The 11,749-nt window shown below is 45.7% G+C and overlaps 2 protein-coding genes across 2 annotated transcripts; both read left to right on the top strand.

Moving 5' to 3' along the window:
* The first annotated feature begins 19 nt into the window (after positions 1 to 19).
* Positions 20 to 2,296, top strand: LOC118509706. Its single transcript, XM_036050788.1, has 10 exons — positions 20 to 194; positions 259 to 432; positions 498 to 691; positions 760 to 864; positions 940 to 1,110; positions 1,176 to 1,310; positions 1,373 to 1,486; positions 1,567 to 1,712; positions 1,787 to 1,924; positions 1,997 to 2,296. Exons 2-10 carry the CDS (start codon positions 375 to 377, stop codon positions 2,247 to 2,249), a joined length of 1,314 nt encoding a protein of 437 aa, XP_035906681.1. The 5' UTR covers positions 20 to 194; positions 259 to 374; the 3' UTR covers positions 2,250 to 2,296.
* A 264-nt stretch (positions 2,297 to 2,560) lies between these two features.
* Positions 2,561 to 8,026, top strand: LOC118509722 (serine-threonine kinase receptor-associated protein). Its single transcript, XM_036050811.1, has 3 exons — positions 2,561 to 3,069; positions 5,982 to 6,647; positions 6,725 to 8,026. The coding sequence occupies exons 1-3, from the start codon at positions 2,964 to 2,966 to the stop codon at positions 7,054 to 7,056; spliced, it is 1,104 nt and encodes a 367-aa protein (XP_035906704.1). The 5' UTR covers positions 2,561 to 2,963; the 3' UTR covers positions 7,057 to 8,026.
* Positions 8,027 to 11,749: the final 3,723 nt, after the last annotated feature.

Here is an 11,749-nt window from a genome sequence, read left to right as displayed (position 1 = left end):
TTTTCCGTTTCGCTTCTAGTGGTGAGTGGTCGGTCGATCTGGCCCTATGGATCGGTATTGTGTGGATCCTTCTCACGACCTTCTGGAAGCTACCGAACTTCTTGAGCTTAAGGATTTCAATACGAGTCTGCCGTACTAACAAAGGGGTTCTTTTACTATTTGGTACACATGTTGCATCTCCATCTTTATTCCAGGTATGGTTGCAGCTTGCTGCGGATTGTTACAATATTTTCTTCCCCCTTTCTTGTATATTTTCAGTGCAATAGCAACCCTTGACACTTTTAGTAGTTCACGCAAGCAGGCTTTGTACAAACATATCGAATTTTTTTGCCAGTGTTTTAGAAAATTGTAAAGCAATTATCGATTAGAAAATTATGGATTGGACAACGAATGATAAGATCTCACAGTACTATAACTACACTTGTCTCAGCGGTAAGTATGCCAAATCGAATAGAGCACCTTACTTCAACTCACATGCACGCTTTTCCCAAATACAGAGAGAAATCTTGAGCTTGCACGCTTGAAAACACTATACGAAAAGTCCTGCCATGCTGAACATTTTGCACTGGTGGAAAAGGAACTGCTTAATCTAAACGAGACACTTAAACGAAAGCTGACTATAAATGAGTCAAACATTCGCAATGTCATTCAGCAGGATTGGTTCTTGGAAATTCCCACCGAATATATGCAGGTATTACTAGGCACAGTGGACAGATAGGCGGCCATGTTAAACGTCCTTGTTTTCACTCTTCTGGTTAGAAAATACTTTCCAACTTTGATGAAATGAACATTGCCAAACGCAAATCGCTCGACCTGTTGATGCTGAAGGTGCACTCACTTCGGGAGCGGTACCGCACCCTACTGGTTAAGTATTCAAAATACTTCAAATAGCGCTTGTTCGATACTTACCGTATCGGTTTTGCATTTTTTTTTTTGTAGATGAAAATCTTTACTTGTAGAATTCAGGTCGAAACTCACGATCCGCGGGCAACAGAGGAAAAGGTTAAAATCCGTTTGGCAGCGTTGCAGTTGAATCGCTGCGAGGCATCGATAAGAAATGCTCGCAATGTTCAAAATTACTATCGCCGTATAGGAAATTTCATGTTTAAGGTAGGGTATTGCTTACGGTGCTTGGTCCCGCGATTTCTTTACATATTGCTTCGCATCCCTCGTAGGACAACCTTTATAATGACCGATCACTGGCAGCATTGAAGCAAGCAATTAAGGAACAAATGACACTGATACGTAAAACTACCCTCATTGGACGTTCGGTGATTGATAAAGTGATTTCGTTGAATAAAGATCTCAAGGTACGTGTGGCTCTTTATCACATTCCATTACCTTGGATTATGATTTACACACTTCACTGCAGAAATCTACAACCGGGTTTAACTTGGACCGGGCGCACAACATGAAATCGTTGATGTATCACAAAGCCATTTTGACGAAAGAACGAACGGCGATAACAAATGCAAGCATGGATGAGGTTGGTACTGCGACCGGATGCAACAAGCGTTGACAAACATCACAGACATCGCTTTTCATTTTTTGATGGCAATTCTTCAGATTGATCCTAAACGATGGCCATCTCGGTACGATTCAATCACCCCAAGCATGGATGCGTTGCAAAAGGAAAAGGAACGATTGCACAGCACAATTGAACAGTTGAAACATACCTCACTGACTGTCTGGGAGTCCAAAATTCTTAAAGAGTACGTGTACACCCTTAAGCGTTATGCATGATACAGGCAAGACACATTTATATGAATTTCCTTATTTAACGTAGAATGGATACAAAAACGCAGAAAATAATGCAACTGGAGAAGGACATTTACGAGAACGAACGGGTCTACAAAGAGCTGGACGCAACAACAGAAAACACAAAACACTACGTACAAGGTGGCTTTACATTGGACTCAGCAAGGTAAGTCTTCGCAGCAGAGAGTTCCTTTTTAGCGTAATAAATTCTACTGTATTCTTGCAACGATCCGAACAGCTTGAAAAGCCAACAGGCCAGCGTAGTTTTGGGCCTTGAAGAGGAAAAATCCAACCATATCGCGCTGAAAGCTTCCTTGGCTCGTCTTAAATCTTTACACATGCGTTTGGATCAATTCTTTGCATACATCCCACAAATTCTGCAACAAAACAACGTGAATTCAGCACCTTCGCTCGACGATGATGAGTCAGAACGAAAAATTACCATGTCCGCATTGTTACGCTTGTTCCAAACTGACCAAATCGTGGAGTAAGAATTGATTGTGAGGCTCAAACCTGAATAAAAAAAAAATCTTCGTTTCAAATTTTGGATTATAATTGGAAAATCAGATCGATTTTCCTACCAATCCATTTTTTATTTATATTTCCAGTAAGACCAATCGATTCAGTTCATTGCCTATTTTTAAAACGATCAATTATTCCCTTCGCGGTGTTAACGGTTTTCATTCAAATTGACAACTGGTATAGCTGACATTGAGCATTATACCAGCACACAGCATTACCATGCTGAACCGAACCCGATGCCGAAGCCGAAGCTGTCCCCGTCGAAAGTTGGGCCGAAGTTTGACAGCAGCAGGGTTCGTGAAAACAAGAGACATTTTTTTCTCTCTCGTCGTCGGAGGTACACGAAATTTAGCAACTTAATATATAGAAAATTCCAAGAACCAAGTCGTATTACATTCTCTCCAGCCGCCAACACTTTCCACTTTTCACGCTTTGTGCCATTTCGTGTACGAGTGAAGAACAGTTTCCGTTTTTGCGTTGCTTCTTCCCATCACTCCTTCCTCCTCGGTGCTGGTGCTGCTCCGTGTGTTAGTGTGAATTGTGCGTACAGAAAAAAAAGCGTGCGTGTGGCCCTCTAGACACGGACGACGGCGTACGTGTATCGAAAAGGTGTGTAACTTTTTATACGCAAACCGACTCCGTTTCTCGTTTGCCGCTGTGCGTACATCATCATCGTCCAAAACATGAAGCAAATTCCGCTGACCTGTTCCGGCCATACGCGTCCGGTCGTGCATTTGGATTTCAGCGGCCAGACCGAATGTGGATATTTTCTCATTTCGGCGTGTAAAGGTAAGCTCCCCCCGTACCGAGGAAGCCAACTAACTCTAGGTTAATTAGTTCGTCAAATCAACGACGGATTTGCATCCTTCCATCCCGATTGCACAGGGCAACCCCCCGTTTGGTCAGTTGCCCTTCACGGTCAAAATCAACGGTGTAAAAATGTGTTACTTTCCCCCATTGCTTTCGTCACCGTTCGTAAGGATGAACAAAGACGGTCCCTACACGAGTAGCAATATATATTAATTATTAACCAGTAGCGCACTACAAGGCCAGCTGAATGAAAATCCCAAATCACCGTCGCACTGCCCTGTTAAAAACTTCCATCCGCCGCCCGGTTTACGTACCCCCCGCATGCGTCCCCGATAGCCTTTGTTTCACTGTGTCATTGGGACGCCAAGGTCCTTCCGCGATATGAAAAAATCGCGTCTCACAGTTGCCACATGACCCCACCGCAGCGAACGGACAAGAACGGGACAGAAGAGTAATGAAAACAATGTGTTAAATCACCTCGAATGCAAGTGCGTGTGCGGCTTAAGGGCTCGCTGGATCGATCGTGCATGCCTTCCTGGATTTTACCCGCTGGACGTTGCGGGTAATGTCTTCGACGGTGTTTGTATAGGTTTTTGTGCAACGAACAAAAACAAAAACAACAACGAGCCCTGATCAGTGCGTGCCGGTCACGTATAAATCAAAACCATCGGCCTGTGTGTGTATGTGCAGTGTACCACGATGCGGAAGTAGGAACAACCAATAACCAATTCAAGTAAAGCGTCGTCGTATCCAAGGCGACAATGAGAGCGCGCACCACCACCACCACCCAGCACCGCGCGCGCAGCACACCCTTTATCACGATTGACTCGTGCGGCCTCCTGTGATGGAAACTAGTTTCGCTCGCAAGCTGCTACTAGCTCTAGCCCTAAGGGGGTATGCTTCCCGCGTGACATTTCGCTCTTGCTTATTGCTCCATCTCTTTCCACTCTTTTTTTTTTGTTTACGTTCTACGTCCTACGGGTCTGCCCGCCTGGTCGTGAAGGTGGTTCGCAAATCTGGGGAAGTACGAGTAGTATCCGCGCACAGATCCCTTTCTAAACTTGGGCATTCAATGTCACACTCGCTGCGGTTCCGGTTCTCCCGGTGCGAAGAGCGAACATTATAGTAAGATTTACAAGCGTAATGATACGACATAAAAAAGTGTCGAGCGGGGCGTCATGCACAACATAAAATTATATCCCCATGTGGATTTATATGATGTTTTGTTGCAGTTGATAAGCCGGTCGTATCGTACCCTTTTGGCCCGAGGTACTTGCTTTTGGTTTACGTTCAAAACGAAACAAAAATGCTATTGCTACAATCATACCAGATAGAGAAAAGTACAGGGTGTACCGTCGAAAAGGGTTATATTTTTTCGAACACAGTGACTCAGATGGAAATTTGGACACCCCTTTACATTGAAACTTTACTGGATATTTAGGACGAATTTCGGTAAAAGACTCGAGAAGGCCCCCCCTAGAATCTTTTGTGTGCAGCACTGTGGCCTGTGTGAGAGAGGCGAATGAAGTCTCAAAGACCCAAAGCCTCTATAAATAAACAAAAAAAAAAAAACCGTGGCCTGTCATTTTTATTGCACAGTGGGATTTTTGTATGGTCATAACTCGTTTGATATAAACATTGTGCATTGTTCCTTAATACTGTTAATAGACAGCGAGTAGAACTTGATAAAATACATTGTAACAAGTGGTTTGAGATTATGATATTCTTATGTTTCCTCCTTTGCTGAATATCAATGCAAGGTAACAAGTATTCATCGAATTACTGTTCCGTTACCGTCCGAGAACGCCGTGCATGTTTTAGGCCCGATTGTTCACCCCTAGTGCGACTGAAAATTAGTACGAAGCCCTTGTAAGCCAAAATGAATGGTAGGGTTAGCGGAGAGGGGGTTTTAATCAAATAATAACAATATTTTATTCGACTTTCTTCAACCAATTTTGACCACACTGAAAGCACACTGAAAGCTCACTGTGAAGCTCTCGCAACGTGTACTGCGGATTGCATACCTTTAGGCGTATATCCTATAGTGCCTAACAAATTTTGTCAGGGAGGGGAGGGCCTTCTCGAGTCTTTTACCGAATCTTTTGTGTGTAGCACTGTTGGTTGTCATTTTTATTGCACACTGGGATTTTTGTATGGTCATAACTCGTTTGATATAAAAATTGTGCGTTGTTGCTTCATACTGTTACTGGACAGCGAGTAGAGCATGATAATATACGTTGTAAGAAGTGATTTTAAATTTTATTATTCTTATTTTTCTACCTTTTCTGAGTATATATGCCCGTTAGCAAGTATCCATCGAACCAATGTTCCGTTACAGTCCGGGAACACTGTGTATGTTGAGAGGCTGATTGGTCCCTCCTAGCGTGACCAAAAACTATTACGTAGCTCCTGTAAGCCAACATAAAAGGTCAGGATAGAGGGAGGGGGAATTAATCGAATAATAAGCAATATTTCATTCGACTTTATTCAACCATTTTTCACCACACTGAAAGCACACTGTGAAACTTTCGCAACGTGTACTGCAGATTGCATACATTCAGGCGTAAATCCGACAGTGCTAAACAAATTTTGTCAGAGGGAGCCTTCTCGAGTCTTTTACCCTTTTTCATTTCGTTTACTAAGCAAATAGTTAAAAAGTCTGAAAAACACTGTACGGTATACCACCCTGTATTGTATCCTTGTCGATGGTCAACCATTGCCAGTGCTACTTTGATCGGGAGCTGCACTACCGAACGCATGCACATGACAACAATCGGAAGGCTCGATGAGATCGATCAGTTTTAACCCACCTGTTGTAAAAACCATACACACTACCCTGCTCTAATTTGTATAATAATCACGAACACGAATCCTGCTTTTGCTTCTTCCAGATGGCAAACCGATGCTGCGGATGGGCGACACCGGCGACTGGGTCGGAACGTTCGAGGGCCACAAAGGTGCGGTGTGGGGCGTGGCGCTGAACGAGTCGGCCACGCTTGCCGCTTCCGGTGCGGCCGATTTTACCGGTAAAATTTGGAACGCGGTCACGGGCGAGGAGGTGCACAGTCTGCAGCACAACCACATCGTGAAAACGGTGGCCTTCAGCCACGACAGCCAGTACCTGGTCACGGGCAGCAACGAGAAGCTGGTACGGGTGTTCGATCTCAGCTCGGACGGCAAGGCGCTGGAATCGTATGCCGGCCATGCCGGCGCGGTCAAGCGTGCACTGTTCTGCCGCAACGAAAAGTGCGTCATTAGCTGTGCGGACGATAAGTCGATGCGGCTGTGGGATCGCAGTACGGGCCAGGAGGTGTCCCGGGTAGAGTTTGCGTCCCACCCGAACGGGCTCGAGCTGTCGAAGGACGGTAGCATACTGACGGTGACGTACGGCAACTGTACCGCGTTCTACGACATGGAAACGTTGACGCAGCTGAAAGAGATCACCATTCCGACGCGTGTCAGCTCGGCCAGCTTGCACCCGGAGAAGCACATCTTCGTGTGCGGCGGTGAGGACTTTAAGATGTACAAGTACGACTACATTACGGGCAACGAGATCGGTAAGCAAGTGGAAGAAGCGGAGGGGGAAGGAAAAAGGGCGGCCACTTACTTGGGAATTATGAATTATGTTTTGCAGAATCATTCAAGGGTCACTTTGGACCGGTTCACTCGGTAAGCTTCAGCCCGGACGGTGAGCTGTACGCTAGCGGCTCCGAGGACGGTACGCTGCGCCTGTGGCAAACGACCGTGGGCAAAACGTACGGGCTGTGGAAGTGCACGGAACCGACCGATCTGAACAATTCGACCACCACCAACAACAACAGCACCACCACCACCAACACGACCACCGGTGGCAGCGTGACACCGACACCAAACAACAATGCGGCAGCCGTGGCCTGCCCGCCCGTGACGACCGCGGCACCGGTAACACCGACACCGAACGCTAACCGGGAAGTGACGGCCAACTGAACCGACGGGCAGTAAAGCAAAGATGTGCAGCATATATGCGTCTTTGCCTTTGCCACAACATCCCCCCTCTCAAGAAAGCAAACAGACAAGGAAAACTGCTTTACAAGAAGGAAGCAGCAGCAGCAGCAGCAGCAGGCTAGGGGTAGGGCAGAGAGGCAAAACGGGAGCATACGGAGGACACTGGGCACTGGTTTAGGCGGCTTCAGCAGCAGCAGCACTGGTTGCGAGAACGTTGCAGTTGCCGTGCCGTCGTCTTCGTGATGTCTACGTTTTCCCTTTGGCAGCAGCACCAGCCACAACAGCAGCAGCAAACACCAACTCCTTTAGCCGAGAACTCGTTTTGTGCGATTTGATGATGATGGTCATACAAAGCTACTTACTAGTACTACTCTTTCTACTACTACAACAATACTACACACTCCCACACACACACACACACACACACACATTCGCATTTGACCGAGGAACGAAGGATTTCGCGAGGATCACGTTCACGATCCCGGAGGACATTGTCCCTTTCACAGAGCGCGTTAATCAAGAAGCTGTGGGCCGTTACGCAGGAGAACACACAGTACGAATAGGTTACAAAATTCCAAAACTACTACCAGCATCCCCAGTACGTGTGTGTGTGTGTCATCATACCACAACTGCTACCAATACTACTACTGTGTTCGATTCGACCAAATAATCAACCATCTCTTCATTCGTTTCGTTTTACCACATTCACAAAGTGCTCTTGCGTGTTGCGCGTGAAGCACGCAGGGTAGGTGCGTTTGTGGCGGATAGGCAGGAGGCAGGCTGGGCAGGTAGGGCCTTATTTTATGCATATTCCGTGCGTGCGAGTATGTTTCTAGTAATTTATGTTTGATGTACCCCCGAACGAACTACGTGAGAGATTGTGTTTTGTGTTGATTTTTGTTTTTAGTTACTTCGAAATAAAGAACTAATTAAACCTGACCTGAAACTGAAACCATCTTCGGGGACCATCTTCTGTAAGTCAATCCAGATCCTGGCATAAGCTGATGACATAGAGGTCATTGGTTTGAGGCTCTCCTATGTAGCAGAAGCTTGTCATAGGATCGAGCGAGCGGCACTAAACCTCGGGTTGGAGATTAACGGGGCGAAACCCAAAAGGATGATGATGACCTTCGAAGTCGTCCAAAACTTCACCTATCTGGGGTCAAAAGTCAGCACCGACAACAACATTGATGTTGAGTTACGCGCACGGGTGCTGACTGCCAACCGGTCATACTACAGCCTGAGGAAACTTTTCCACTCTAAATGCCAGTCGCAACGGACGAAGCTGGGACTGTACAGAACGTTTATAGTCCCAGTACTCACATACGCCTCTGAGACATGGACTCTGTCCACTCTGTCCAAAACTGACGAGGGCTTCTCTTAGCCGCGTTCGAGAGGAAGATGCTCAGAAGGATTGTTGGCCCCGTATATGTGGAAGGACAATGGAGGAGCCGCTACAATGACGAGCTCTACGAGCTGTACAATTATCTCACCATCGTGCAGCAAATTAGACTCGTCAGGCTCCAGTGGGCCGGTCACGTCATGAAAATGACACCGGACGACCCAGCCCGTAAAGTCCTTTTAAGCAGTCCACTCGGACAGAGGAGGCATGGTAGGCCCCAAACGGCGTTGATGTGTCCGCCAGAACGGCCGGGATAACGGATTGGCAGACGACGGCGCTGAACCGTGAGCGGTAGTATCGAGGATTGTTGCAGCAGGCCAAGACCGCAAAGTGGTTGTAGCGCCTGATAAGTAAGTAAGTAAGTAAACCTGACCTGACGCACCATAGTGTTTGGTAATTGATGTGCAGCGAGCATTCGTCTCCCTAGTGATCCTTCCCTCCATAGCAACCAGACAGAGCCTTTCACCAATGCAACGGGAGTCAAGGTGATCAAAAACGTACATCAAACTAGCTTTGAAGTTGGTATACGGCAACATCGGCAGTGCTTGGGAATCGGGACCAAACAAAAGTTATTGAAGGTGGTTCTAGTAAGCCGCCGGATGATGTCCTCGACGTTCCTGCTGGTTTTAACTTTAAAGTTCTATAGTTACCCTGCTCTGCCTAAGGTAACTAGATCCATTCGTGTACCATACCATCAAAATTACTAGAGGAAAGTAATCGGCTCCCCAGAACTTCACCATGTGGCATATCTTGGAGAAGCTGTGAACTTCTAAAGCGATGTTGATATCCCCAGTGCTTGTCGTAATTTTAATGTCGTCCAAAACATCTCCTATCTTGGGCCAAAAGTCAGCACCGTCAACGACATATAGATGTTGAACTACATTTTTAGTCCCAGCAGTGGAGGATCAACCTAGGAGCGGAAGGAGCGACCGTTCGGGGCTTTTTGTCGGTCTTACGCACAAACGGGTCACAATTAGAGAAGCCCTCTAACTGACATTCCACTCGGGGCCTTCAAAGACCTTGATCCGCCACTGGGTCCCAGTACTCTCATACGCCTCCAAGACATGAAGTCTGGCAACAAAAGTGATGTCGCATCAGTGTCCGCAGCCTCAGACATTCCCGATTCAAACGCCTCACCGACCGAGTTGAGGAGTCAACACCGACGAAAGGAGCGCTGGGCAATCTATGGCACCGTTAAGGATTCCCACAATGAAGGCAAGTCTGGCACGTTTAATGCGTTCAGACACCTGGTTCTGTAGGCCAGCAGCTACGATCCCAGCAGCGTATGGCGAAACGCGTAGCTCTGCGTTGAGGGGACTCGAGCCGCGCTAAGGAACGGATCGAGGAAGGCCACCACCCTGTGTTCGCATATTCCGATCGAACCAGGGAGCAGTATAAGGACTTGGTACAAAGGGGGTCACGAAACTCCCGTGTCACGTTTGTAACCAGTCCAAACGATTGGTTACACCTAGCCACGACATGATCCAGCTGTTCTTCGAAAGACAGCCTGAATGACAGATGAAATCGTTAACAGCAGTTCGCTCTCGCTAGAATTTTTCCGTTCAATTCGTAGCTAAAGAGAGTAGGGGTGACCGTGATCGGTGATGGTGACGCATTTGTCGTAGCAAAGACTCAGGGCTTTTCGTTAGCACCAGGGAGCCGAACTCAAACAGTGAGGCTTGTGGGATCTGGCGGGAGCACCGTCGACAGGTCGTTAATGTAGAGCACGAACAGCAACGGGCCAAGATTACTGCCCTGCGGAACACCGGAGCATGCTCGGAGCGATCTTGAGATGCAGGAGCCCAGCCTTAGGAACGGTCGCTCAGGTACGAGTTGGTAAGCCTAGCCTATCGAGTTTGGCCCCGTATGTGTGTGTGTGGCAGGTCAACGTCATGAACTCACTGTTGTGCAACGAACTAGACTCATCAAGGCTACGGAGAGCTGGTCATGTCATGAGAATGGCACCAGACGACCCACCTCTTTACAGGGTTTCCGAGAAGAACTAACGATGTGCGAGCCATTTCTGGGCAATGGCTAGGATGAAGTAAACAATTGCCAGGTAGAACTGGCGATCTGTTACCCTTTCTGGACTATGGCCAAGTTGAACTAGACACAGGCTAGGTTGAAGTGGAGGATGGCCAGGTTGAACTTAAATGTCAAATTTGAAACGATTGCCCGCAACGTAGCTTGTATGTAATAATAAAATTATTATTTACTGCGCTTTGAACATGTTTCAATGCTCTAAAAGAATTTTTTTTATTGTAATGTTGTTTTTGCTTTCCAATATATTTTTTATTTTTCTGTAACATATGCAAAACAATAGTTAAAAGAATTCGAGTCATTGACTATAAACATAAACTTCATCTGTCATTTTCTGTCAAAAGGCAAAATTTATACAGGTAATGAAAATATTTTATTTCTACATTACATTTTCAAAGCAAGCCACGCTTTCTGATCACAGTGAGATATTTTGAGTTAAATTACAAGTGCAGTGAAATTGAGCAATATATGCTAAATTTAGGTGAGTTAAATATAATATCTTGAAGCAAGCCATTGCAAATTCTAATGCTCAAAGCGCAGCAAATAATAATTTTATAATTACATACTGCATAGCAATTTAAGCGTTCTCTACAATTAATATCATTTTTAAAAATTATTACAATTAATATGGTTTTTACCGGTCATTTTTTATTTATTTTTTAAAATCAAGCGTTACCCCAACCGTGTACGAACGCTTCAGCAATCGTTTCAAATTTGACATTTCGATTCAACCTGGCCATCGTCCACTTCAACCTAGCCTGTGTCTAGATTAACTTGGCCATAGTCCAAAAAGGGCAACAGATCGCCAGTTCTACCTGGCAGTTGTTTACTTCATCCTAGCCATTGCCCAGAAATGGCTCGCACATCGTTAGTTCTTCTTGGAAACCCTGTAAGATGTTTTACCCATGGACATAGGAGTCGTGGTAAGCCGCAATCTTACCGCACGTGATACGGATAAGCTATAATTGCTTGTGTGAAGAAATTGCTGTAAAGAGAAACCCCGCGAAACACACACTGCAAACGGATTGTTTTTAAATTTTTGATTTTATTCAATTTTTTTTTTTTTGTTGCCCATGCGTTGTGTTGTGTACTGCTGTTTCCTCTGGTTTTATTACCCTCAGTATTGATCTGCGCATTTGCAGTCCTTTCTTTTTGTTGTTGTTGCTGCTTTTTATTTACTCCAATACAAGGAATGTATCCTCCTATATATTATTATTATTATTATTAATATTA

Source organism: Anopheles stephensi, chromosome 3 (genome assembly GCF_013141755.1).
Source record: "Anopheles stephensi strain Indian chromosome 3, UCI_ANSTEP_V1.0, whole genome shotgun sequence".
In the NCBI taxonomy this organism is placed as follows: domain Eukaryota; kingdom Metazoa; phylum Arthropoda; class Insecta; order Diptera; family Culicidae; genus Anopheles; species Anopheles stephensi.
Note: the sequence above shows the minus strand (reverse complement) of the source record. Positions and strands in the feature narration are given on the sequence as shown.